Genomic DNA, 27,968 nt, shown 5'->3' on the forward strand with positions numbered 1-27,968 from the left:
TTGCTTTCGCCTAGACGCTCTGCTGTTTTCATAACATTGCACATGTCATTCACGTAAAGATTGGGAGAGAATTCTACTTTCGCCCAACCGCACAGACGGCTGGATCTTTAAGCGTGTGTTTGTATAATATCAGAGAGAACTCGATGACGACTGAAGAATTTGACAGTGTGGTCCCAGTGGATTACGCAGCAATGCTCGCTTTCCTCTTGAGAAGGTACGGTATCGACAATCAAACCTAGCCCAGACCCGGCCGCGCGACCCGGCCGACCGACCAGGGAGGTGAGTCTCACCTCCCTGGACGGACCGACCGACCAGGGGCGCGGGGCCGCGTCCGTCCGCGGATCCGTGGTGTGTTTGTTTGATTGAGCATCGCACGACGACGTACGGTTTACGTTTGATGACAATAGATAGATCGTGTATACTGTAGTAAGTGCTTGTGGCTGTGATTGCGGCATATGAACATGAAGACGCAACGAAATTACATTTTTATACGATTTACATTTAGACTAGAAATGCTCTATAATGTTTCATCCAATTTCCGTAGCGTATGTTTTACTTTTAGGGCATGAACATGAATCGAATTTACATGTACAGGTGTATCTCTTTGTGACGTAGTATGTGCTGCGGTCTCGATCATGAGACGCTCGCTACGAGCTGTTTCAACGCGGAACGGCCTAGTGAGCAAAGTGGACGGAGTTCAACCGACTTGACCGACCGTGACGACGGTCCTCGCAGCCGGTACCCCGGTGTACGTGTCTCGCTCGCGCTCGACGATCCTGCCTGTTGGAGTCGCTGTAACTGCGACCAGCCCCAACGTGCAGCGGCGCGGTCTCCGGGGCTAGAGTCGCTGGTGCAGTTGTCAGTCGGCCTGCGGCTAGCGGCTCTGGTGGATTGCGTTGCCATCCTATGATCACACCTTTCCTGTCGCGCCAATTTTACAATCACTAAATTAATCAACATGGCGAATCTCGACATCTCAGAAATACTTATCAGCGCATATGTTTTAGATATTTTGGACGACGAAGAGTTCCTGGTGCTGTACGACATCAACCAGCCGAGCGACTCGGACTACCAGTAGGCTAATATGAGAATGAAGAATAAATTATTTAACGTTGGTCTAAATTTGATTTCGGCATGTAGGCCTACAAAATGTCAATGATGAGGAATGTCGGCGATTATAATTCCAGTTTCAGCTAACATTTGATTAACTCAGGGTCATCTGGTCATTGATATCTGTGCATGTAGACACTCTATAAATAAACTGAGTATTAATAATTATAGACGTCTACTATAGTATTACTATAACATTAATGTCATTATAGATCTATAAATTAATAATGTGTACTGTAGGGCCTAATGACTGACCAGGCAAAACATGTTTTAGGCCTAACGTTAGTCTATACTTGTTCATGTCCTTCCCTGTCCATGTATGATGTAAAGCATACATATAGCCCACTGCACTTTTGCGTGCATGTTGACATGATGAATGCCTTCAGTTCAACACTCGCAACATACTCGAGTCAAACTGTTACTGGCCCCTATATAATACTTTCGGCAGAAACAGGTAAAGTATACATGCAGCATGTTAAACAAAATGAAACAAAATGAAAAAGCACACTCACTGAGCATGGTAGACACATAAAATAGAGTCTAACTGTTAGACAGAAAAATCTGTTTGTCCGGAGGAGTCTTATTTTTGTTTATTCATTTATTTATTTTTTACTTTATCAGCTCTCTAACTGTTAGGAAGGGATTCCTTGAAGCCAGATGCTGTCTCTGCCGAACATATCCCGATTTACCAGATACAGACCGATCTTTCGGTCAAGTAGACACTTGTGTTTTCAGAGTCCATGTCGTTCACAAATTTGAGTGACTCTGGGAATTTCAACTTTCCAGACACCTTCATTTTATATCGGAGTTTACATCTGACGAATTCCAGCTCTATATCTTCTTTACAGAATGAATGCTATTTTCCCTGAGAACAGTTGTCTTTTTGCAGGGGACAATAGCTTTTGCGGTTTCGCATATGCAGATGGATTGCACAGTTGAGTGGCCATACTCTTTGGCGTACTGTCGCATTTTGAAAGCTCGCTAGCACGTACAGTGCCCTGCGGTTAACGCAGACATGCTTTGGAAAATCATTCTGTTTGTCACCTCCATGAATATTGTTTATAGATTTTTATGCTGGACATTCAGTTAGCAGTGTTGCAAAGAAAAATTAAGATTCTAGACTTTGCTTTGGGTGTTTTTACTTACATTTTATGAAAAGTCTATGATTATTTGCTTTCAAATGACCACTGCTATGTACTAGCCGCATTTATTGTGTCAGCATAACTTTTGCATTCAATCACAAAACAGTGACAAGTTTATTTACTCAAAAATTTAAAGTCTAATGGGGAACATCAAGTATTAAATTACCACACAATGCAAGATACTTGTGGCTGGGAGAGGAAGTGAATTGTGAGTAAAGCTTTCAGTGCATTGTGGCATTTGGCAATTTATTGGTCCGTTTAGGGCAGGTTTGTGCATATTAGCAAAAAGGCGAACTTGATGTGCCATTGACTGCGTCAGGTGTACGAGTATCGCGAGTATGGCACATAAAAAGTTGACGAACTTTCCTTGCGTGTTAATGGAGACTATATGTGGAGTTTATGTATGCAAGTTTTTAATAAGCCCCCAATGTTTTGTTTTTGTTTTTTGTTTTGTTTTTTAATAAAAAGGCAAGTACAATTGTACACCCCTGATAGACCCATGGCATGGCCATACCCCCTCAGAAAACCATGAGGACGAGTCCCGCACATACTCGGGCAGGGATTGATCTAAGGGAATTTTGCGTGTTGTAGCAAAATCAGTCCATCCTCAACGAGTTGAAAGAAAGGAGTTGTGAGCTGAGCTAGAATGACTTCAGAATTGTTACCAACCCCATGACCGCACTACTTCCAGTAATACCAAGTAGACATTACAGGCTGACCTCTGTCATTTGGCCGTGGCAGAACCGATGCCTGTCCAGATTTAAGTGATTTGGCCAGATATGGAGAACAATTCTAATGTACGAGTACGTTACAAGTAGGTTGCCGACCCAGTGGTAGCTACAATGTATATTTAGTGTACGCTGCAACAAATAGTGTCATTTATTCTATCCTACTTATACGTCGCAGTTAAAGTCATAGCATGTTTTGGTAGGAAATATCATAGGTTAAATTGCATGACATTTGTGGGAGTTTTAATTGAATCTGAACTCACTTTTTTTTTTTTTACTGTGTATTTGTCTTCAATGTGTGGAGGCATCTGGATAAGAGAGGGCCAAATAATTGAGATGAGACTGTGTGTATGGTACCGGTAGTCATTTTTGACATGCATCTTTTTTGGAACATTCCGTACATGCACTACTGTGGGCAAATATTGCTGGAACATAATTATTGCATGTGCAGGTTATTTTTCATGTTCTAGCTCACTTTGCTCTTTGAAGGGGTCTTCTGTCTCAACATTTATCAGTAATGTTTGTTTGTTTGTTTGTTTTTCAGTGAGGATGATGAGGACTACATTGAGTGCCATCCAGAAAGTGAGTCCATTTGCATTTAATCTGTCAGTTTTCCCAAGTCTTTAAAGGGAACGCAAACCCAAAGAGCAATGTGGATTTAGTGAAAGCAACAACAGTGGTAGAACACATCAGTGAAAGTTTGAGGAAAATCGGACAATCGATGCAAAAGTTATGAATTTTTAAAGTTTTGGTGTTGGAACCACTGGAAGAGGAGACTACTAGAGGTTATGACGTATGAGTGGACAACCATACAAAGAAAATATAAGGAAAATTCACTTTTCTAGCATTGTAAAAGAGCACTTGACTAAACGCTTTCAGAAAGCAGGGGAATAATTGGTACCCTTAACATATGTCAGTATCAAGTTGATGGAATCTGTACTTTTCATGAAAAAATGAATTTTTGTGGAATTTTCTTTATATTTTCTTCATTTGATGACATAAATGGTATCTCGGGGTACCAAACAAAAATCAGCCATTTTGTTGAATTATTTATTTTTTCAAAAAGGTTGTACCCCGGGTGCCCAAAAGAGGAAATTATTCTGGTGCAGTAGCTAGCGCGTGCTAGCTACTGCACTGCACTGCACTGCACTGTAATTACCGGTACTGAGACTAAAAGTGCATGATTGATTGCTACACTATTTTCCTGTACATTTCCAGTTTCAATGAACTTTGCTTGTTTTTTATTAACTCATTGAAAAACACTGTAGAATATTGACAAACTACCATTAGTGATTGGTTGTGAGTTTTTGTGCTGGTTAGTTTTCTTTATGTACAGAGTGCATTTCAAAAATTGATAATTCTAAATTTCATATCTTATGTGGATTTGTGAAATTGTGGCTACAGGTAGTCCAACGGTCACATACTCGACAGATCACATTTATGCAATATTAAGATGCACTTATAAGCTAGTTAATTTCCCCATTATCTAGTTATAATCATGCTGGGGGAGGGGGGCATTTCATGAAGCATTTTGTGCGACAAAGTCTGACAAATTTGCCCTCGGCCAATCAGATGCAAGAATTTTAGTAGCTTGTAACAGTTTGTTAGAAAAATATCCAACCAAAACGCTTCATGAAATGCCCCCCTGGCAGATAATTCTTTCCAGACGAAATATATTGGGGCTGTTCTTCTTTTTTCCCCCCCCCCCCCTAAAACAGATGATGCTGCACCAGACACAAGCAAACTTGATGTAAGTATACTTTACTCTTATACCTGAACCAAATTTGTGGTGGTTCCAGTACATATCCTGTAGGTACTTCTTTAAGGGTTCTGACAAAATATAAATAATCATTAAAAAAACAGAGAGAGAGATAGGAGTATGGGGGGGGGGGGGGAGAATTGGCAGAATGATCCACTGTTGAATCTATGTTATACGTAAGGATTTTTATTTTCATGTGTATACTACCGCATGTATATATGCACCTTCATGGAATAGATCTGTGTGAAAAGTGGCCGTCAATGCAGATACCATACAAATCATCATGGTGAGTGAAATGGTGCTGCACATTATTAGCATCGTGCTACAGCTACAACTCTGTATAGTACAATAGCAATCTCCAGGCAATAGTTTATACATTGTTTACAATGCACAGATCACAGCACACCATTCTCGTTCAAGCACTTTCAGTTTTGACGTATCTACTGATAAATGAAGAGCATGTCAAAGTCAACAATAGAATACTTTCTTTTTCACTTTTAAGTATCCAAACATACTATAAAGTAATGTGAGACCAGAAATGTTTGTCTGCATTCAACTTCTTGCAAATTTTGCAAGGAGCCAAGATTAGCGGAAGAAAGTGCACTTCGAAAGTGTTTATCTACACAATGCATCGAATGCCAGTGGAGATTTGTGAAAGTTTCATACTAACAGCTCCAATTCATGAGATTTTTATCCCACAAATATTTCCTGTTTTACCGTAGGCTCATCATTGGTAGGCTTCAGATAGTGGCTATTCAAGTCATCTAGAGTAAAAATTGAAAAGTCAGAATGGAGAATAAAGTGTAAGTGATTGAATGTATGCATGTGTATGACCCCCCAAAAGACAGAATTGTGTGTAAATGCACTTTGCTGTTGAAATTCACTAGCATAATTGACTGTTCTTTGGTGATTATCCACAGGCCAGTGACTTAAAGCAAGAAATGCTATGTCAAGCTGGTGCTGCTCACAGTGCTACAAAACCACCAAGGGCAAAGGTCATGCGGATGCTGCAAAAAGTAAGCAATACTATACGTAACACTTTATGGATGCCTTGATTTTGAGTTTGTGATTATTTGTTTGTTTGTGGTGTTTTTCTATTTGCATATTAAATCAGTTGAGAAACTGAAAATCACTGTCATGATAACTTGTTATTCAGACTTAAGGTCACCATACTTATTTTCATAAAAACTTGTAAAAATCAAAAGATATATTTTAAAATGCAGAATTTTTTAGTGTCTTCTTGTTTCTTTCTTTTTTATTGTTTTTTTTTTTTATATCAATCTCCCAACAGAGACAAATTGGTGATTGTCCATCACATGGATTCTCGGCGAGTGACAGACATGGCCTTGGAGCTCTGTAAGTTTCCACACTGGCTTGTCCTTAGACCCTATCCTTGCTTCTTGCTCTGAGTCGGCATATGAGAACCAGAGATGCAGCAAAAATGACCAATTTTCTATTTTGCTCAGACTGTGTTTCTCACCTGGTATCACTGCTGACATGTACTGCAAAAGTGGAAATTTTCATGATGTGCAAATATTTGCGCATTTCGTGCAACCAGAAGCTAGTACAAAAATAAAAGCGTGCAAATATTTTTGCATGACATATGTTCCTGTAGTTAGTGTCCTGATTCCGCGGAATTAAAAACATGCGAAATTCACCTTACCCGTCCGGGCACAAAAAATTGCTCGTGCAAAAATATCCACTTTTACAGTACTTGTCAAAGACAATAACCATAGCACTCTATGACTCAGTCGACTGCTTGCCAGCTTCGCATAGCTTGCTCAAACGCACAACCATGCACAAATTTATTTGTTTTGAATACTGGCCATTTGCAAGAAATATAGCCATAAGCTTATCATAAAATTTGCATTACAGCAGAGCGTGCAATTTACTCTCTAATTTTGCTGATACTGCCTTTCTAGCAACAATGCTTCTACAATTGTATGAAAAGTTGCATGGCTTTGAAAACCAGAATGTTTTCAACAAGGGCTCGTGAATTGCAGCTGATTAACAAATTGCCCTATAGTACATCGACGTGTTGATAAGCACTGAATTGATCAATGTTTTAAAAATAGCCATGGCGAAAGAAATCATGGGCATACATGCTCGGGCAGGATTCGAACCTATGACGCCCTGATCTCCGGACATGCGTCTTATCCACTAGACGACCAAGCTTCCGCCCGATAGTCAGATAGACTCATGGATTGTGGTATCAGAATATTGTTCCACTCATAGGGTCTACATTGCGGCATCCAAAATGTTAACTGTTACGCTTCGATATTGTCACATTTTGTGAAACCCTGCAGTGAAGATTAGATGGAACCGCATGTGACCCTGCATCACAAAACCACCCCCCCCCCAAAAAAAAAAAAAAAAAAAAAAAAAAAAAAAAAAAATGCCACCACGCATGGATGTTTAGTTACAGGCATATTCTAATTGAATGGACATTCCTAATCCATCTAATAAATGGAGAGAAAGTACACGCTCTGGAGTATTGTGTACTGAGAAAAGAGGTTTTGGCGAGTAGGGTCTGCAGTCTAAGTGCTGAATCTCACCCAGCAGTGCTCTGTGCAATGAATATAACAAAGAACAGGATATGAGAACTTCAAAGCAACCACTGTGAAGGGATTATGGAACTAAACTAAAAGTTTGCTACTCATTATATTCATTATATTCATGGCTGATACTAATTTTCGATATAATAGCACCATCGAAAGTTATTCGAGTTGAAAGGGAAGAGTGTTTGATGGGTTTCTCATGCTCTGAGTTTGTAAAATATCAAGGATAGCCTACATCATACCCAAAAAAAAAAATGTTCTAGAAAAACTGCACAAAAATAGAAGAAATTTTCTATTTGTTTTTAATATGACCCCAAACTTTAGAAATATATATAGGACAAATGCTCTGTCAGAAAATGAAAAAAACAAACAAACAACAAATCAACTATGTTGACCTATTTACTTTAATTGGTAACGGCATCCTCTGCCTGTATACCTTAAGATATGATGAAAAGTATGTACATATATTATACATGTGATTACATGTATATCTGTTTCTTTTTGGTACTGTTGTTTATATTTTGATGTAAAAATTGTTAATTTGGTCATAATGATCTCATTTGTACAAGTGGAGAAATAAAGCAAATGAAGATGAAACTGAAGGAGCTGTGCCTTTTTATCCTTTTTATGGCTCATTACGAAGGTTCCTGCCAAACCGTCGCCGAATCGTGTCCAGGTATCCCTCCAAGGTCTTCTGTGGCACCTTCTCCAAGGATGGCTCCATTTTCCTGTCAGCGGGCCAGGATCAGAGCATCAGGATATACGATGTCAAGAACAGCCGCTTCAAGAAATTCAAGGAAATCCAGGCCAAGGATGTTGGCTGGAGCATAGTGGACACAGCGTTCAGGTGAGCTGCAGTGGTTATGAGGCAATGTGTTTGTTGTGCATACTTAATGGTATCTGTACTTGTAGGCAATTTATACCTCATTTATACTGTGGGCAAAATTTGGAGCCACCTTGAGGAGGTTTGAATGCCTGCTAGAAAAAGCAGTCTCTTGTCTGTTTATACTGCTCAGGCCGCCTGCCCAAAGGGGGCCCTGACTGGCCCGTTTTCATGGTAACCGAGTTCCCCTCCGATAGACGGCACAGGCTTTTGAATTTCTTACATAACCATGATGTGATTGATAGCGAAAGTGTGTTAATTTGTGCACCGTTTATCAGCATTAATCAGTCGCAATGGCTGGTTTGTTTACTGTTAGCTGGCAATGACCTTCTGTAATTAACTTCTGAATCGGCAAAAAAGAAAAAGCCGCTTCTCAAAAACTGAAGTGTTTATACTGCAGCCGAGGCAAGTCAAGGCTGTACAGATGGTTTCAGGACCCGATCTGATGGGATCTCCTTTTCTGAATTCTGTCTATTTATACTGAGCTGAAAGGCAGCTGGAGGCTTCTCAAAGAGGCTTCAGAACCCGCTTTTTGCTTAGTATAAAATGGGATAAAATACGACACCAAAAAGACACATCTGCTCATTCTTATGGTATGGTTCCAAAGCTGTTTGATTGTGCAATGCTCATGTACAGCATACAGGGACTGTCCATGTGGCTTATTGCCATTTATGTGATGTGAATATGTAACAAAGTTCATAATACTCTACACGTATTTTGATTGTTTGTTGGATTCTCTTTTTTCAAATGATGTTGGTATAAAGCAGTGTATATTACCTGTGCTAAGTGTTCATCCATCATTGTAACATTAAAATGAATCTGAGAATTCTATCTCTTTCACAGCCCTGATGGTAACTACCTGATATATTCCAGTTGGTCTGACTACAGTGAGTATTGTGTAAAAAGAGTAATCCTAATCCTGGACATTTTCTGCATAAATCTCAGCTGACAAGGAATAGTTATGTTGATGTGTTTCCTTCTGTGATACCCTACTATTGATTAATTTAAAATAATTTATGTACTCTTTTCAGAGTTATCATTAAGCTTTCTTTAGCACTGTCAGGTGAAAAAGTAAAAAGTGAGTTAGAAGAAAGAGTGCCCTGTTGAAATCCATTAATACCAATCAAAATCTGACTCATTTGAAAGAGAGAAGAAATGATTTACTTTTGTGTCTGTTTTTGGGAAGGGATCTCTTTCAAAGACATCATCTGCATCAAGAGATGGATGCATCAATTCTTTTTTTTTTTTTTGAAAAAAAAAAAAAAAGGTTATTGCACTAATGTGCAGGAAAGGATAGTACGTGTTGGATGCACCAAGTTAGGATGTGTTGAAATGAATGAGAACTTGTGCTTTCAAAGCTAAACATAAACTACTTCTTGTGGCATACCGTATTCGCCGGCGTATAGGCCGCAGTATTTTTCAGAAAAATAAAAATGAAAATTCGGGGTGCGGCCTATCCGGCGGTAAAACCAAAATTTCTCTCGAATCTCTTGAATCTCCGACAACGATCTTCTTGTGCCAATTGAAGAAGAAAGGTTGTTACCAAGTCCAGCCAAGAAGAAAGAAGTCCAGCCAAGAAGAAAGAAGTCCAGCCAAGAAGAAGAAAGAAGTCCAGCCCAGAAGAAGAAAGAAGTCAAGCCCAGAAGAAAAAAGAAGTCAAGCCCAGAAGAAGAAAGAAGTCAAGCCAAGATGCGTCGTACATCGTACACAGCTTCATTCAAACTCGCTGTCTGCTCGTATGCAGAGGAGTTTGGCAACAGGGCAGCGGGTAGGAAGTATGATGTGGATGAGAAGAACATCCGACGCTGGTGGTTGAGCCAGACTACCCTGCAGAAGATGCCAAGCAAGAAGAAGGCCATGAGATCCGGCAAGGCACGCTGGCCAGAGCTGGAGCAGCAGCTTCTCGCTTGGGTCGTCGAGCAGAGGGCTGCTGGGAACGCCGTTGCCACCCAAGCACTCCGCTTGAAGGCACAGTCCATCGCAGATCAGAGCGGCATCGAAGACTTCAAAGCGGGTACCTCCTGGGCCTACCGCTTCATGAGGCGCCATGACCTGTCCTTTCGGAGGCGCACCCACATCACCCAATGTTTCCCCGAAGATCTTGAAGAGAAGACCACCAAGTTCCAGCGATACGTCATTCAGAAGCGCCGTCAGCACAACTACCCTCTCAGCCGGATTGGCAACGCCGATCAGACGCCGTTGACGTTTGATGTACCCAGCAACACAACCATCTCGGCGAAGGGAGCGAAGTCCGTCAGCGTGACAACCACGGGGCATGAGAAAGATCGCTTCACGGTGATGCTTTCCTGCACCGCTGATGGGGGCAAGTTGCCGCCCTACATCATCTTCAAGAGAAAGATCATCCCCAAGCTGCAGTTCCCTCCAGGCGTCATCGTCAGGGCTCAGGAGAAAGGGTGGATGGATCAGGCGCTCGTTGAAGACTGGTTGTGGGTCGTCTGGAATCGGCGAGTCGGCAGGCTATCTCGAAGACGCAGCATGCTGGTCTTGGACGCTTTTCAGTGTCATCACTCGGCCCCAACGAAGGAACTGCTGAAGGACAGCAACACAGACCTCGTGATGATCCCCGGAGGCATGACGTTCGTCCTACAACCACTCGACGTCGGCGTGAACAAGCCGTTCAAAGATGGCCTACGGAAATGCTGGTCAGACTGGATGATCGAAGGGGAGAAGTCCTTCACCAAGGGCGGCAGAATGAAGAAGGCCGATCTCACCACAATCTGCGGCTGGATCAAGAAGGTCTGGGATGAGTTGCCTCCGTCAATCATCCAGCGAGCATTCATGAAATGCAGCATCAGCAATGACCTCGACGGCTCTCAGGACGACCTTCTCTGGGAGGATGAGATGGGGGAGTCAGACGACAGCGGGGACAGCGACGACGACTTGGCCTACCACGATGACGAAGAGCTACGGCGTGTCTTCAAAGAAAGCAGCGACGAAGAGTTTGAGGGCTTTCAAAAGCCCGTCACACCCCAACGGCCTTTTTTAAGGCCACACATATTCAAGAAAGAATAAGTTTATGAGTCAGAAGAAAGCATTACACTTTACATTTCGTTTTTATTTTCAGTCAAATAACAAAAAAAAAAAATTGTTTTAAATCCTTTTTTTAATTACTTTTCTTTCCTTCACAGGTTTTGGAGACGTACCGGTATTCAATATTCAACTCTTTCTCCCCAAAATTTAACATGACGCTTCTTCATCAATATACAAATTCAGTTCACACCATCAGGTCTAATTTTGCAGTTTCATTTCAGGGTCGATAACGAAAGTATTGTTTTCAGTATTGTTTTCACTTACAGTGCTAAATCAGAACACCTGCTCGACGCTTCAGAAAATTATCAATTTCAATGGAACTCATTCACGTTCGTTTCACATTGTAACATTTCTCTCATTTCTCGTTTCTTGTTTCCACTTCTCTCAGTTCCATTTCCGGGATACCCAAACGCTCGTGACATCGGCATTCTCAAACGTTCATTAAGGATGTTAATGTGACGCATCATGCGTCACATTAACATCCTTATCATCTCTCAGATTCAATCACACTCGAATCACAACATTCGCTGATGCTCCGGACATCGGCATTGTACATTCACACGTCCACACGATGTGGAATTTCCGCAGGAACATTTGCGTGCTTTTATTCTGTTTGGTCTTCCTTCCATTTCCCGCCTCGGAGCTTCGAAACTCAATGGACTGATATATTTTAAACCTGTAAAATCAATGAGAGAAAGGTTATCAACATACGTAAAATCAATGTCTAATTAAGGTGTAATTTCTTTTTACGCAAATCGGGGATGCGGCTTATACGGCGCTGCAGCCTTTGCGCCGGCGAATACGGTAGGTCATGTGAGTCAGAGCTCCAGTTATATCCATGTAGACTTTCTCAGATGTTGTAGTGTAAAATTTAAATCCTTCAAACAGTTTTTGGCTCTTTCTATTCAACGGCTGTTTAGTCTCCTATCTATATGTGGCTTGATTTGCACAATATACTTGCACAATTTTTATGACATGGTTGTTTGTAAGCGGATGAGTGAATTAATGTGTTTACTTTGTGGTAATCTTCTCTCCAGTTCATCTTTGCAACATCTATGGGGACTATGAGACTCACGCTGCCCTGGACCTGCAGCCATTTGCAGGGGGCCACATGTGTGCCTTCTCCATACAGTTTTCCAACGACAACAAGGAGATTTTAGCTGGGTGAGTCGTCATTCATGAAAATAAAATAAATAAACAATAAAGAACATTAACAGAGAAAGAAAGGACAGGTGACTGTAAAATCATAAATTTTCTCGCGTCAGACATCTTCATGAATTTTGTGAGGAGCAAAGTAATATGCCTGCTGGAATGTTTCTTTACACAAAGCATTGAATGCCAGTGGTGATTGAGGAATATTTCATGCTGTGAAAAAGGCTGCCAGCTCCAACTCACAAAATTTGTATGCTGGGAATATTTCTGGTTTTACAGTAATGTAGGGCTGCCCAGCCCCCCCCCCCCCCCCCATGAGCTTGAAGATTCCGTAATGAATGCATCAATATTTTTATCTTCTGCTGCGAGCCACAAATCTAACCTTGTGTTTGGTGTGTTTTGTGTTTCTTAATGCAAGGTTGATGTTGAATTTCTTTTCATCATGTCAGTTTCCGTATGTTACAATATAACGTAAGTATTAATTGTGCTTGATGAATGCAGTTGATAGCCTTCATAGTATGCAGAGCAATATGAACTTTTGATCACCAAAAGTGTTTTAGGGTGTTGTCTCCCATGTGCCCTTCAGTTATTTGATCCCATACCCATCAGGGGTCAAAAAATGTACCCCTTTGACCCCATAGAAGTCTTTCTGGGCCCCGTTTTATCAAAAGATATAATCGATTGTGAATTCCCTTACCACACAGGCTGCCATAGACTCATGATAGAAATCAGCTATATAGTCAATTACAATTCTTCATAAAATGGGGCCTTAATATAGCAGTCCACCGATGATACGTATGTTTGTTCTTGTAATGGCTCTCAAATTAAATAAATGCATCAAGCGAACTTCTGTAAAAGCATGAATTTCTGTGCAAGTAAGTTTTAGTGCTGGGCCGGTTAAGATGAATTTTGCGGATGGCCAGGACAATTGAGCAAATGCTTCCAAGAGTTTACTGCTGCTACGATGGATAAAGACTTCAGCAGTAATTACTGCATTGAAAGGTAACTGGTCCTCGTTACGACAGCAAATCTAATCACACTACAGGACTAGCAAAAATGAAGAAAACTACAAATACACTGTACCATAATTGATCTACGCATACAACCCTGCATCTACCTTGAGATCAGATATATGAAGTACTGTTACATATGACACTCCACAAGAGTGCATGCTTTTTTGTGCTTGTTTTGTGTTACGTGAAGAGTTCCATTTTTACAGCACTTGCGTAATTTTCTGTAGTGAGTTGTCATTTATTAATACTAGTGGAAAAGTGAGCAAAGAAAATGGTTCATCACTTTGGTGATCCCTTGCATTTATCCCCAAGTTGAATTATCCTTCGGGTTTATGCCAGGTTTAAGTGTGTGCGTGTGTGTCACACACTAACACACTGCTATAGCTTCTGACCACCTGAGCATTGAGAATTTAGGGTTTCTGGGACGAACACTGTACTAGGGCTTTCTATAGCTCAGTCGGTAGAGCACCGGTCTAGCAATCCGGATGTCTCGGGTTCGACTCCCGATGGAATCCCATTTTCTTTGCTCACTTTTCCACTAATAATTTATATTCTTTCTGGTCAGTTTATTCTGTCTTTATTTATTAATACTGCAATATATGATATCCTTCTGTGTTCAAACATGCTCAATCTCTCACCATTCCTTCTCATCTTCCTCCCGAACGCTGTATTGCTTAAACATACTACAGAGCAAATGGTGGATGTCTGTATATCTATGATCGAGAAAAGAATGGGCGAACCTTGAGGGTAAGCAGGCAGATGGCTGATCTGTGTAAAAGTGATGCTGTTTTTGACTTTTGGATAGTTATGTAGATCACAAGATGATCCATCCGCGCAGTCTCTTCTGTGTCATGAGTTTCATTCTGCTTTAAAGGAAACTATCATATTGTAAGATTAGGAGATAATCTTCCATGTAATCCGGATGAGTGTACCAGTATGTGCAAGGCTGTTTAAAGGTGCATAGTCCCGGTAGTGTAGAGGGCGCTGTTGATAATACTGCCGATCACCATTAGCATTGATACGAAGATTACCGAAGTTGAGCTGTCATCAAGAGTAAAGCGCGTAGGTGTTGCTAAGTAACGTTGCCTTCGTTATCTTCTCTGCGCATCGCGCAGTCTGTAGTAATGCCAGGGTGCGTGCATATGTGCTTGTTATTATGACATCACAAAAGAAGTTTGCTAAAGCTGTCATCTCCCTCAGCCAAATCATGAGCCGAACTGTGCTCGGACCACTGACTGCAGTGAATCAGACTTCTTCGGACTCGGGGAAGTGGGCCACAGCGTAAGCGCTAAAGAGAAGTCGATAGCGTAGGTCTCTATAGGAAACTTGCGCCGTGCGCCCGCGTACGTATTTGATTAAATCACCGGGACCATGCACCTTTAATATGATAATGTGAAATGAGGGTAGACTTTTGCAATTTCCTGACCTTAAACTCACAAGAAACTTATGTATTTTCATCAGGGAGATCATATATGTAAAGTTGCAATAAAGATGAGTCCTTTTGTTTAACCCTTACTGTGCTTTAATTTTGTCACCCTTTAGCACAAACTGTACGTTGGAGTGTTTCTTCTGTGGTTAGCACTGATGTCTGGAAACTAATTGCCAAAATATAAAGATGACCTTTTCCCCATTAATCCTGTGTGTGTGTCACGATAGCCTTCCCGTTGAATTGAGCCACAACACTACCAAGGGGTGTGTCTGAGTGGGCTGACTAACTTACTAATGAGGTCAAGTTTGATGGAACTAAATGAGTGCTGATGATAGAGCATGGCAAGTTACAGGCAAATGCATGGACACTGCAACACTCAAAGGGTTAAAGTATTACGAGTCGTTTCCCAAAAAAAACCTGTACAGGTAGAGGCGCACGAGGACGATGTGAACGCCGTGTGCTTTGCAGACAACAGCTCGCAGATCCTCTTCTCCGGGGGTGATGATGGGATGTGCAAGGTGTGGGACCGTAGGATGCTGAGTGAGACCAACACAGCTCCCGTGGGCATCCTGGCTGGTCACATGGATGGCATCACCTTTATCGATACCAAGGTAATCTCTCCTGTTCGATATCAGGATTCAAATCAAATGTAAGGTCCCATTATCTGGCTTCCTGTAAAACGAGGAATGTTTGCGTGCATTTTAATTTCGCGAATTTCGCGAGCGCCAAGATTCGTGAAATTAAAATGCATGCGCGAAAGTTCTTGTCTACACTATATGCATTGAATTCCAGTGGCAGTTCGCAAAAATTTCATGCCGCAAAAAAGGCCGTCGGCTCCAATTCGCGAAAAATTCATGACGCGAATATATTGTGATATACAGTAACCTTTTGTATGCTTCGAGTGCTGATTGGCACAAAAAAAAAAACACCCATAGCATTGTACACACTCTCCATAGTCTGTGGTTCGGAAAGGACTTGAAAAGAATAAGAAAAGTGAGGTTAGCAGTTGCGCTGTTCCCACCCCCCCCCCCCCCCCACCATCCTGTCTCTCTCTCTCTCCATCTCTCTTTCTCTGTATGTCACTCACTAACCATCATGTGCAGAGCTGTGCATGACTTCTGCTGATCCAAAAAGTTGATAACATACAGTTAATATTGGCATAATGAATGGTGCAAAATGCACAATATATTTCTTTTGTATCAAGTTTCACTGTAGTGGTGGTGTTGGTCTTCTCAGCATCCCTTACTCTATTGTATTTGTCAGTTGGTAGATTTCACTGGTTCAGTTCATGAATGTGTTCTTTTTGCTATGTTTTGTTTTGTTTTCTGTCTTGACACCACTTTGCTTGCAAGCTTTTAAATTTCAAGTTGGTGCCCTGCTCAGTGTAGGACAGATGGTAACCCTGCTGTCCTTTTGTATGAGGAGCCCCCCTTGTTGTTTTCCAGCATAGAAAAATCCCTATATAGGAGAACTTATGGTATATGTGTGTTTTCCTCAACCATTTGTGAGTAATGTGCCGTGAAGTACTCAAATAGCAACATGCATATGTGACCATGCATAACAAAACAAAACAAAAAGTCACATGCTCCGATTTTACGTGAGGCCCAGCTTCCTGCACCACCACCACCACCCCCTTTCTCCAAACTTTTTAACATGTTTCCCTCTTGTTCTTCTCCCTGTCACGTGTCCATCTGTTGTCCAGGGGGATGGCCGACACCTGATCACGAACTCCAAGGATCAGTCCATCAAATTGTGGGACATCAGGTGCTTTTCACGTGACGATGCCATTGAGGACGGTCGGCGGATGGTAGCACAGCAGCACTGGGACTACAGGTGCGATCGCGCTCCCAAAAGAAGTGAGTTCACTATATCCTGGTCTAGGGGTACTTCCAAGCGCTCTCCTGAAGCAAACTGAACCGTACCGTACCGTACCTTCACCAGAGGAGCGCTTGAACGCTCCTAAAGTGTACCTCACCGAGCTGAACTGAGCCAAAAGTGGACCACTTCGCAATGTGCTCCAAAAGGGTACCAAAAGTGTACCAAAAGTTTGCGTGTGAAGAGTGTGTGTGTAACATGCACATACATCGTAATGCAAAGAGTTGATTCTCTTTGTTCGGGACAGCTGTGAGTAGTTTAAGGGCACCAGGTGAATGACCCTCTTACTACAAAATGTGTGACCCCTTCTAAAAATAACTCATGAGCTACGCTTCCTCGACAGAACGCTTGAATGCTTCAAATCTGGCACAGTTCAGTATTGTACGCTTTGGTTCAGTTCGCTTTGGTTTGCTTGAGAGCGCTCGAACGCACCCCTTAGAAAGGAAAAGAGGAAAAAGAAGAAGAAGAAGAAAAAGACATAAACATATTTCCATCAAAATGAAACTTGTTGATCTTGTTGTGGAGGTCACTGTGCAGATGTTTGCAAAACAAATGTAGCCCATTGTGCATCTTAAATATTTAAAACCTTCATTGATTTTAAACTTGTTACATTGTTTTGATTTTAAATTCATCACTATTGATATATGATATATACTTTTCTTCAGATGTGGTGCATTCTCTTTAAACAAGCACAATTATAATGAAATTTTGATTATAACAAAGTAAAAATTCAGGTCCAAGAATGATTATATAATTCATTTGATCAGTTTTTACAAAATTTTGATATAACAAAAAACAAACAAACAAACAAAACCCAAACTGCAGAGGACTTCGTTATAATGGAGGATTATCTTACCTGAATATATATGATTATTATATATATATATATATACATATATATATATATATATATATATATATATATATATATATATATATATATATATTATATATATATATATATATATATATATATATATAATATATATTATATTTTTTTTTTTTTTGACATTATTTGTGTGTCTGCAAATACTCTGGAATGGGGTTTCTATATACAGATAAGTTGTAGATGTTGATTGATTACCATGAGAGTATTGGCCAAGCACATGTTCAGTTCTTGATAACTGTAGTCAATTCAGTCTTGAGTGATAAGGTTTGACCTGTGTTGTGATTTTGCTTCAGCTAAGCGGAAGAAGGGCGTAAAAGGAGACACCTCCCTGATGACGTACCGGGGTCACGGCGTGCTCCACACACTGCTGAGGTGTCGCTTTTCTCCTCAGTTTACCACCGGACAGGTGAGCACTGGTTCAGCTTCCCTTCCTCCTGCATTTGTAAAGACCTACTGAAATCTTGATTTAGAATAATCAAAGTACAAAATATTCCACCCTCAATACTATGTTATGTAGAAATGATAATCTGTTGCTAGCTGGCTTGGAGTGTAGCATGACAATGCAATTTGAAGGAGCTGTGGATACCATGGTACACATGTTTTTATGTCACTTAAAGGGACTGTACAGTAGTGGTTGAGGTGGGGATTCATGTTTTGCACATTCCTAAGTGAGATAATGAGAAACTGCTTATGAAATATGAAAGAGCATGTGATTTTAAGAAGGATTCAACGTTTATTTGACGAAAATTGGTTTTCAAATGGGTGAGATATCCCCAAAAGTGATAATGATAAAAGGCGACATGCCCCACCTTTATTAGGATCTCTTTGTTTCACCTTGTTTTTGGATATCTCAGACATTTCAAAACCAATTTTCAGCAAATACATTTTTGATACCCTTTAGAATTGCATGCTCTTTGACATCTCATAGAGTGGTTTCTGAATATCTCGCAAAACGTTAAAAGCTAAATCCTCACCCCGACCAAAACTGTACACACCCTTTAGATGCCAAGAAAGAAGGAAGAGACCATCCAAAAATATATTATTATCATCCGTTTTACTGCACTGTGCAATACCTTTTAAGAAAAATACATTGTAGAACAAAATACAGGACCGTCCCAGTCCAACAACTCTCCCCCCCCCCCCCCCTCCAAGGGGCAAAAGACTGAAATAGAAAAACATTGAAGCTCTAACACAAATGAAAGATTTAAAATTAATTTGTCATTCACCATGAATAGAAACAGCCATTTTTATTTATTTATTTATTTTTTTTTTTGGGGGGGGGGGGGAGGGGAGGTATCTCCAGAGTTTTCAATACAGAGTTCTTCGAATGGACGCAAAATTATACATCTTGACATAGTATAGAAGGTAATGGTCATGAATGCTCATATGACAATATTTTGGGCATAAATACTTCATATGATTCATGCAAAAACGGTGTACATTTAATGGAATGAAGCATATTGAGTGCAGAACTGGGCACAATTACTGCACTTTGTCAACTGACCTAATCCCTAATATAGTCTTTGTTATCTTTTGCAGAGGTACATATATGCTGCCTGTGCTACAGGTGCTGTCGTAGGTAAGTCCACACTGTGTCCTGTGATACACTTTTAGTGTTATGCATAGAGATAAGATTTCTTCCAAATTACAAACTTTTTTTTTTCAACATTTTCAGTGTTTCGTGTTAGAAATAAGTGGGGATCGATTTTTAATGCATACTAGACAAATAGATGTTCATTGCAATTGATTGTCAAATTGCCCTTCATTAACATAAATAAGTACCAGCTATGCAGTGTGTTAATAGTAGCCATGATAAAAATCCATGGGCATACATACATGTACTTGAGCTGGATTCAGACCACCAATCTCCTGATTACCGATAGATGCTGTTGTTGTTTTTTCCTCAGTTTCACACACAAGCAATTTGAATTAAGTCCTTTACAAAGAAGCAATGTTTGTTTTTTAAAGTTGAGATGTCCCATACTATTAATGCCACAGAATTGTAACACAGACTGCGTTAGTAGCGTATTCACGTGTCATGAACAGTAGTGACACTACTAATGAATTATGCAATTTATGCTTGTAATATGGTTGAAGGGATGATAACAGGGATGAGTTTTCATGTCCCTTCAGTATGAAAATACTGAATCTTTGATGTTGTTGTTGTTGCTGTTTTGATTTTAATGGAGCCCTGCTGGGTGGGCAATTTGCTCCAAAAAAAATACATTTCATTAATCTAATTACTTTAGTTTAAATGCAAAACCTACAATACCGTATATCAATAACAACTAATCTTTATTTCATTTAAAATTAACATTTATATATCAAATGATTACAGGAAATAAAGTGGATAGATTTTATAGAAAACAGATGTCGCCTGCCTACTCCTGTTACTAGTATATGGTCTTAATCTTTGATGCATGTCCTGTGCTTGTTTATAGTCTATGACATACTGACGGGGAAGATTGTCAGAAGGCTCCCTGGTCACGATGATTGCGTCAGGGACGTGTCTTGGCATCCATTCGAAAACAAGCTCATCAGCTCAGGGGTATGTATTCAGTCATGGGAAGATGGGATTGAGTCTCAAAGGGTTAATGTGGATGAGCTTCAGACTAGTTGTTGTTGTTGTTGTTTTATAGAAAGAAAGAAGAGAGAGAAAAATGGGGCCCTATACAAATAATTTGCCCCAGACAGCACTTAACATAAAACAGACATTATAAATCTTAGAAAAATATAAACAAGATTATTAAATATATATGTATGTACCAAGTCTCCACAAGGGAGCTCATATCGTCTTCACGAGGGAGCTCATATTGTCTCCACGAGGGAGCTCATATCGTCTCCACGAGGGAGCTCATATTGTCTCCACAAAGGAGCTCATTAAGTCTCCACAGGGGAGCTCATAATTATTGTCTCCACAAAGGAGCTAATTAGGTCTCCACGAGGGAGCTCATATGATATTTATGAATACCTCAAATTCTTTAGTTAAGCAAACTCAAATTACTATACAATACACGCGTGCGTGTACCGCACATTAACTCACCCATGTGCACATACACTTACACACATACATCTCCAACCACGCACACACTTGCTAATATCAGAGGTCAACCCAAAATGATATACAGTATTTAAATGAAACGCACACACAATGATGTAAATTACAGAATAGGGAACATTGCTATAACTGTATCATTGTTTCAAGAGAAAAAAATATATACTATATACAGTGTTTGTATGAATATCATTATTTCGAGAGAAAGAAAGAAAGAAAAAAAGATATATATACAGTGTTTATATCATAGAGCTCTGAGCATCACATCAATGATTCGTGAAAAATCCAGAGGTGTTGATACAGCAAAGTCGTTTGCAACAAAACAACAGAGAAATGATGTACAAATATAATCATGGTTTCTGTATGACGTACGAGTACACCTGCGGGCTTCAAGCCAAAAAAAAAAGTAGAAATTTAGAGCCAGAAAGTGGGAGTCATAAAAATCTTCAAATAGATTTAAACCATAAGTTTATAAGTATTAAATAAGTGCAGGCGACTCATACGAGAGGGGATTTACAGAAATTAGAGTTGTTCTCACTATACAAAAAAAAAAATATATATAATAATAATAATAATAAGACTAGTTGTGTGTATAGTGGAAGATCAGTTTCTCCAGTTTCATCCATCACTTACAGGAAAAGATGGGATGTCCGTTGTGCTAAATATTTGAATTTGCAGTGAATGCATATTGTATGTAGGTGATTTTCAGTGTATGTCATTATGCATTCAGCCGCTCATATGCTCTCTTGAGTGCCTTTGAAATCTCGCATGCATCCCTGTACAACATACCACAGAAAATATACACTGCTGAATGGGAATGAAGGTAGATTATCAGTCTTAAGATCTTTGAAAGACAGGGTAAAGCCCCCGTTCCACTATCACGATTTGGACCCCGATCTGTCCCGATCTAGCAGATCGGGAGAGAGCGGCAAAAGCGTACGGGGATCGGAAGCATCATAGCAGCAGCGTGTGGAGGTCGGGGTTGGAGCAGGCAGTTTTTCAGATCGGGAAGAAATTTTGAACCGGTTCAAAATTTCTTCCCGATCTCCCCGATCAAAATTGACATATTTTTAATCGTACGGCAAGCGGGGAGAGCGTAGTGACAGTGTAAACGCAGCGGGGAGAGCGTAATGACGGCGTAAACGCAGCGGGATGAGCGTAACAAGGTCTTTCTGAGCGTAGTAACATCGGCACAAGAACGGGAAGTAATTTTAGCTGTAATTTTTGAAGAAGAAGAAGAGAAGAAGAAAAAGAAGAGAAGAAAGCAGCGAAGCAGCTACCCAAAAGGCGAAGAAAGAGAGACTGCACGTGATGCTGAAAGAGGAGGAAGAGGACATAGTGGAATTTTGAAGAATATGAAATCATCTACAACTGGAGGAAGACGGACTATAAAAGCAAGGACATCAAGAAAAATCCTTTGAAAAATCAGCACGTCTTTGTTTATACAATGCATTGCTGCAAAAGAACCGTGAGTTGAGGAGGCTCTTCAAGTTCAAGTTCAAGTTGATTTATTTCACTTCCAACAAACAAATAATAAAAAATACAAAGAAACGCTCATATACGCAGACGTCATGAAATCAGTACCACAATGCGATGAACAGAATAACATTGTAAAAGAGATACAGGCAAATTATCAACAGAGATACAAATAACAATTACGTCACTGTGGTAAATGCATACAAAATATTGCTGGAAATGGAGGGGACTGCTAGAAAGCAGAGCTTGTAGTATTAGAATGCAGTCCCCTCATAGAGAAAAATATATAATTGCAAAAAACAGCAACAACAAATTTCCCTAAGCGGTAGCAAAAAAAAAAAAAAAGACAGACAGAGTAATACACACATACATGCACACATACGGACGCACATTAACAAACACATGGCGGCTCTCTTGTAAGGAAAAAAATTGATGAGAGGATAGAAAGATATAGTAGTGAAGAAGGAAGTAAGTCCGAGGTGGACAAGGGGGGGGGGGGGGAGGAGGAGGGGAGAGGAAAGGGAAATGGTGGGTCATAACCAGAGCACTGGAGGCACAGAAGCACGGGCTCGCTGATGAAGACAGAGTAATGAGAATAACGAAGCAACAACAACTTTGAAAATCAGAAGTAAAAAAAAGAAGAATGAATCTTCGAGGTCCACAGTATATTTCTTCGGTTCTGCATGCTAATAAGTTGACTGACTGCTGACCCACAGTCGAATCGGGGTACATCGGGGCACATCGGGCACTTTTCAGCTCTCTGAACGGGGTAACAGCGTGATAAGATCGTATAGATCGTTCAGAGCGTAGATACAGCGTGCATTGATCGGATAACATCGGCAACATCGCACTAGCAGCGTAGCTACATCGTTCTAAAGCGTACCGGCAGCGGCAGAGATTGCAATGTCTAATTCCCGATCATCGTAGTAAGAGCTTAGCAAGCACTTGGTAGTCGTAACTGCAGCGTACTTAGAGCGTTCTAACATCGTACTGTGTCCAGATCGGCTCAGGTTTTACCCGATCCTTCCCGACCTGAGAAAATTGTCAAATCGTATTGAGAACGGCATAGTGGAACGGGGGCTTAAGGTAGAAACAATCCCTTGATCTTTTTGCCCATGGTTATAATTACATGTTTACAAATAATCTATTCATCTACATGTAAATTCTGTGCACCTGTACTAGTTTTTCAACACAAATTTTCACTTGTAGTCGGGTGAATTATCAGTCTTAAGATCTGTGAAAGACAGGGTAAGGTAGAAACAATCCCTTGCATACTTGCCAACTAGTAAGATTTTATCAGATTCAGTAAGATTTTTTACGTCAAAAATAGCAAAATCAGATTTTCTGTCAGAGAAATCAGATTTTTAAAGAATATTTAGATATACCTTTCATATGTATTTTCTGAAGATTTGACCGAAAGTGAGATTTTTAACTTCAGTTTGCATATAAAATAAGATTTTTGCAATCCACGAGTAAGATATTTCATCTTGAAATGTTGGCAGGTATGCCCTTGATCTTTTTGCCCATGGTTATAATTACACGTTTACAAATAATCTCTTCATCTACATGTAAATTCTGTGCACCTGTACTAGTTTTTCAACACAAATTTTCACTTGTAGTCGGGTGAATTATCAGTCTAGAGATCTGTGAAAAACAGAGTAAGGTAGACACAATCCCTTAATCTTTTTGCCCATGATTATATGCATTTACAAATAACCTGTTAATGTACATCCTAATTTTGTGCATCTGTACTAGTTTGTCAACACAAATTTTCACTTGTAGTGAGTTGAATTGTGCAATTTAACCGCTTCTAACTAACTACAGTTCGACCTCGATTATCCGGCCTCCTTTTATCCGGAAATCTCTATTATCCGGACGGGTTCACGCAGTGAAGGACTTTTTTTTGTCATCCAAAAATTGAGAAAAAACAGTGACTTTCATGGGTCTGTTTCACTAATTTCATAAGATGTGCATGATAGGTTTCTCAATATCTAATGAGGTAAAACATATATGATTTTCACATAAAGCTGTACTGTTTTTTTGTGAAGAAGGGACTACAATTTTGCGCAGGCTAGCATAGATTACACCACCGTTGCGGGGGGTACGCTACCTGCCTAGCTGCCAGTGCACTGGGACGGCAGCTTGGACGGCAGCTATATACATTAACAGTGTGTCTCCCATATCCGGCCAATTCGCTTATCCGGATGAGCGCCGGTCCCGATATGGCCGGATAATCGAGGTCGAACTGTATACTAGTAGTGTTTATTGCAGTCTCCCTTGACTCAAAAGAAGAAATCAAGTGTGTGAATAATGTCTTGCGTTGCTCACGCAGTGGGATGGCAGCCAGATACTGCACTACTACAAAAGGCCCAGGGACCTGGATGATGATGACTCTTCAGACGAGGACTACTTCCCGGAGAGCAGCAGTGAGGAGGATGACGACGACCAATATGACGACGATTACCTCATGGACGTCTTTGAGTTTGTGCGGAGTACCCAGAGGCGGCGCCGTAGCCGTCGCATCGCAGCGCAGAGACGTCTCAGGTCCGCACATGGCTACCCATGATGAGGAAAAGAGAGGGCATCATGCCTAGTCTGAAGTGAACTGCATTCACATCGGTTGTGGCTGTGTGTTTGATAATCATCGGCGATCAGTCTTTTCTGTGATGTCAGAACCTTGCGTAACACTTACGTTCACATTGTATACTCTATGCAGAAAAGCTGTAATGATTGGCAACCAAAAACACAGATTTGCAGTTATGTGCTTTCGTCAAGTCCTCAAAAGTCTTCCACCCTAGACAAGATTAAACCAGAGTCTCATTGATTACACATTGAGACTTGTGGGACCTGTTGTATCTATCGTCATCACAGAATCAAATGAGAAGTTCATGGATGCCTGTGTGAGCTTGATGTACACTGTATGCATCTTGAGTTAAAGCTCAATTCAAAGTTTAGTTGTAAGTTATTTCATCACTGTGGCACCACAAATAAGTCATCACTGCAGTGTAGAAACATGTTAATGCTTCATGAGTTCTGCACTTTTTTTCAAAGACCATAATGATGGTGATGATGATGATTATGAAGATGATGGGGTGTGGTTGATTGACATGAAAGGTCATTACTGTCATGAGTGAAAGGAGAGACAAGTGATAATGAAATATAGAGTCACAACCGAGATATGATTTTTGTGTGTGTGTTTGTTTTTTGTTGTTATTTTAACCTGTTAAGGATGAGTCCCACGTATACTCAGGCAGGTGTCTATGGGAAATGCGTGTTGCAGCAAAATCAATCCTTCTTCAATGGGTCAAGTTCCAGGCATGTTTCATTCAAAATGGCATGCATATGTTTTACTTCAAGTATTATCATCAAATCCTTGTAACAAGCACAATTTTTTTTTTTCTGTTGGGGAAAAAAAAAAAATGTTCACTGTAATTGTGAAGTCTTTCTGATGCGGGTCTATGCAAACATATTTCAAAATGAGTATTTTGCTGAGAAGAAGAACCTATCTGAATGAGGACAATTATCACAGCATTATCAAGTCATGCCTGATCATCTCTAACCTTAATATTGTCTTATCAAGGAAATCTTTTAACTTTATAGTGACCACTCAAATTTGTTATGAGATACCATAGCAAGTACACCTGTGTATTGGTTGGATTGATGAGTGTAAATACTGAGATAGCTTGAATGACTGCAGTGAAGATGTCTCAGAAGAAGGTATCAGTTGTCATTATATGGTTATCTATCGAGTACACTGCAGTGATCACAGAATATCTTACTGGGTTCAATGGCATTGCCTTCTAATTAAGATTTAAATGATCATTTAGTCAAGTGCAGTGCCATGACGTCATCACTGTAGACATAGAACAACAGAACAATGCTAGTGTAACAGAAGATGAACGAGTGTCAGTGAAGGTGCTGGGAAGCTGTGGTCATTCTACATGTATTTCTGTTCTTTAAGAGTTTGGAAAATCTCTTTCAGTCCATGAATTCAGCTGAGTTGATCATGCTTGCTGTGTAGAAGATCTGATTCTTGTCTTGTTCGTCTTGGGCTGTTATTGAAGGAAAATATGTATCTTACAGATCAAGATACAAGGTGTCCAGTGTACCAAAATCACCCTTAGTTACAGATCCAAATGGTCAGTTAATGACATTCATCCTGTGTGTGCATAAGACTGTTTTACCACTGATTGACAGGTTATGATTGGCAGGTAATTATGTTGCCTATGTTAGTCTAAGGTCACTTTCTGAAAGCACCAATAGCAGATTTCCCCGATTCTACAGGAGGCTTCCAGAAAACTTCAGTATCACATCATGTACTAAGGAAGAGAATATAAAAGTCTTTCTAAATTTTGGAATTTGCTATTTGTCCACTAAGATGCATGTTGTACATAAGGAAAAGCAAAGAAGTTGATTGAATCCAGAAGCAAGTTCAAATTACATTGTATAAGATTTAAAACAGTATTCATAAAATTGTAATAAAAGATGGAACCCACCTTTTACTAGGACCACTTTGTTTTACTTCTTTTTTGTGTGGATATGTCACCCGTTTCAATACCAATTTTCATCAGACAAACTTTGAATTCCTTGAATTCTTTGAAATATCTGCTCTTTAATATTTCTTAATTTTTTTAAATTCTTTTTTTTTTAGTTTGGAAAAATGTTATACTCCCAAATGTCACACATTCATGCAGTGGGGACTGCATTTTTGTTGTGCAAATCTGATTCTGATCCTCAATTAGGACTCAAGAGGTGAGAATCACCTCCCGATGTTGAGTCCACCTTTTGAATTTTAAGAAAGGGGAGCTTATCTCAGTGCCTTCGATAAATATATTTGTATAGTTTCCCTCCTGTTGAGTGAGGCTGAATATAGTGATAAAGAGTTTGCTTTTCCTTCTTTCATTACCCCTTAAGCATTTATCGTTGGAGACCATTAAAGCTTACCAATACCCTGAGTATTATGTTTGCTATATGTGTAGAATATACTTGAGACATGCCCTCTGCAAAATATTAGAATTTTTCTGTCACTGCGATCTTTATTCAAATTTTAAAGAGTATACAAAATACGACTTGAAATAGACTAGTTGATCACCAAATTCTTTCAATCAAAGGATTGCACTACATGTATCGATATCTTTTTCCAAATACGTCTTGGAGAATAGTGATACATTGTATATGCAATGCATGCGTGCAATCAACTAACCAATCAACATGGAATCTCTATATCGTTTGTAAAAATGTACGCGTATAGCTAGAATGCACATACATCTGTACCGACGCTTACTAGCGGAGCACAACTGCTAAGTTGCAAAGGTGCATTATGGCTCTTTTTGTGTGCATTCTAGCTGTAGGCCCCTACATAAATTTAATTTCCAGGGTATTGGTACACACTTTCAGTTTCATGCTGAGAGTTTTTTTTTTTTTCTTTCTTTTTACAAATTGACCCATTTGTTCACCAGCATGCTGTCGCCTTTATCCATCATATTCTAAACTTCTGCTTTACACAGCAACCATGTACGTAGGTGCAATAAAGAGTTTTTGTTTTCTTTTTGTTGTAATTTTTAGTACCACAAGAGTTTGATAATTGTGTTATGTACACATTATATCCAGAGAAAGAGTCAGTCATGTAAAGACATACGTTTGAAGAGGTTTGCAAACGGATCGCTGACGACCATGAAGACTGTGTCATACACGTTGTATGCGTATGATTTCTATGTCGTGATTGTACACATTATGTACAAAATGTAGAATATATATTGAGACTACCAAATATATGAAAATGAAAAATATTGTGTTTTGTGTGCTGTAGCTGTTCATATATTTTGTGTTGGAGCAATACTCTTCACAT

General features: G+C 40.0%; 1 protein-coding gene across 1 annotated transcript; it reads left to right on the plus strand.

The window, feature by feature from the left end:
- LOC140232529 (DDB1- and CUL4-associated factor 11-like) lies at positions 1–27,909 on the plus strand. The gene is made up of 15 exons (XM_072312625.1): positions 1–214; positions 3,525–3,562; positions 4,699–4,730; positions 5,660–5,755; positions 6,031–6,095; positions 7,941–8,144; positions 9,024–9,067; positions 12,269–12,395; positions 14,086–14,143; positions 15,251–15,436; positions 16,528–16,681; positions 17,883–17,995; positions 19,129–19,168; positions 20,031–20,137; positions 24,453–27,909. The coding sequence occupies exons 1-15, from the start codon at positions 144–146 to the stop codon at positions 24,684–24,686; spliced, it is 1,569 nt and encodes a 522-aa protein (XP_072168726.1). The 5' UTR covers positions 1–143; the 3' UTR covers positions 24,687–27,909.
- The last annotated feature ends 59 nt before the right edge of the window (positions 27,910–27,968 follow it).

This window comes from Diadema setosum, chromosome 9 (assembly GCF_964275005.1).
Source record: "Diadema setosum chromosome 9, eeDiaSeto1, whole genome shotgun sequence".
Classification (NCBI taxonomy): Eukaryota; Metazoa; Echinodermata; class Echinoidea; order Diadematoida; family Diadematidae; genus Diadema; species Diadema setosum.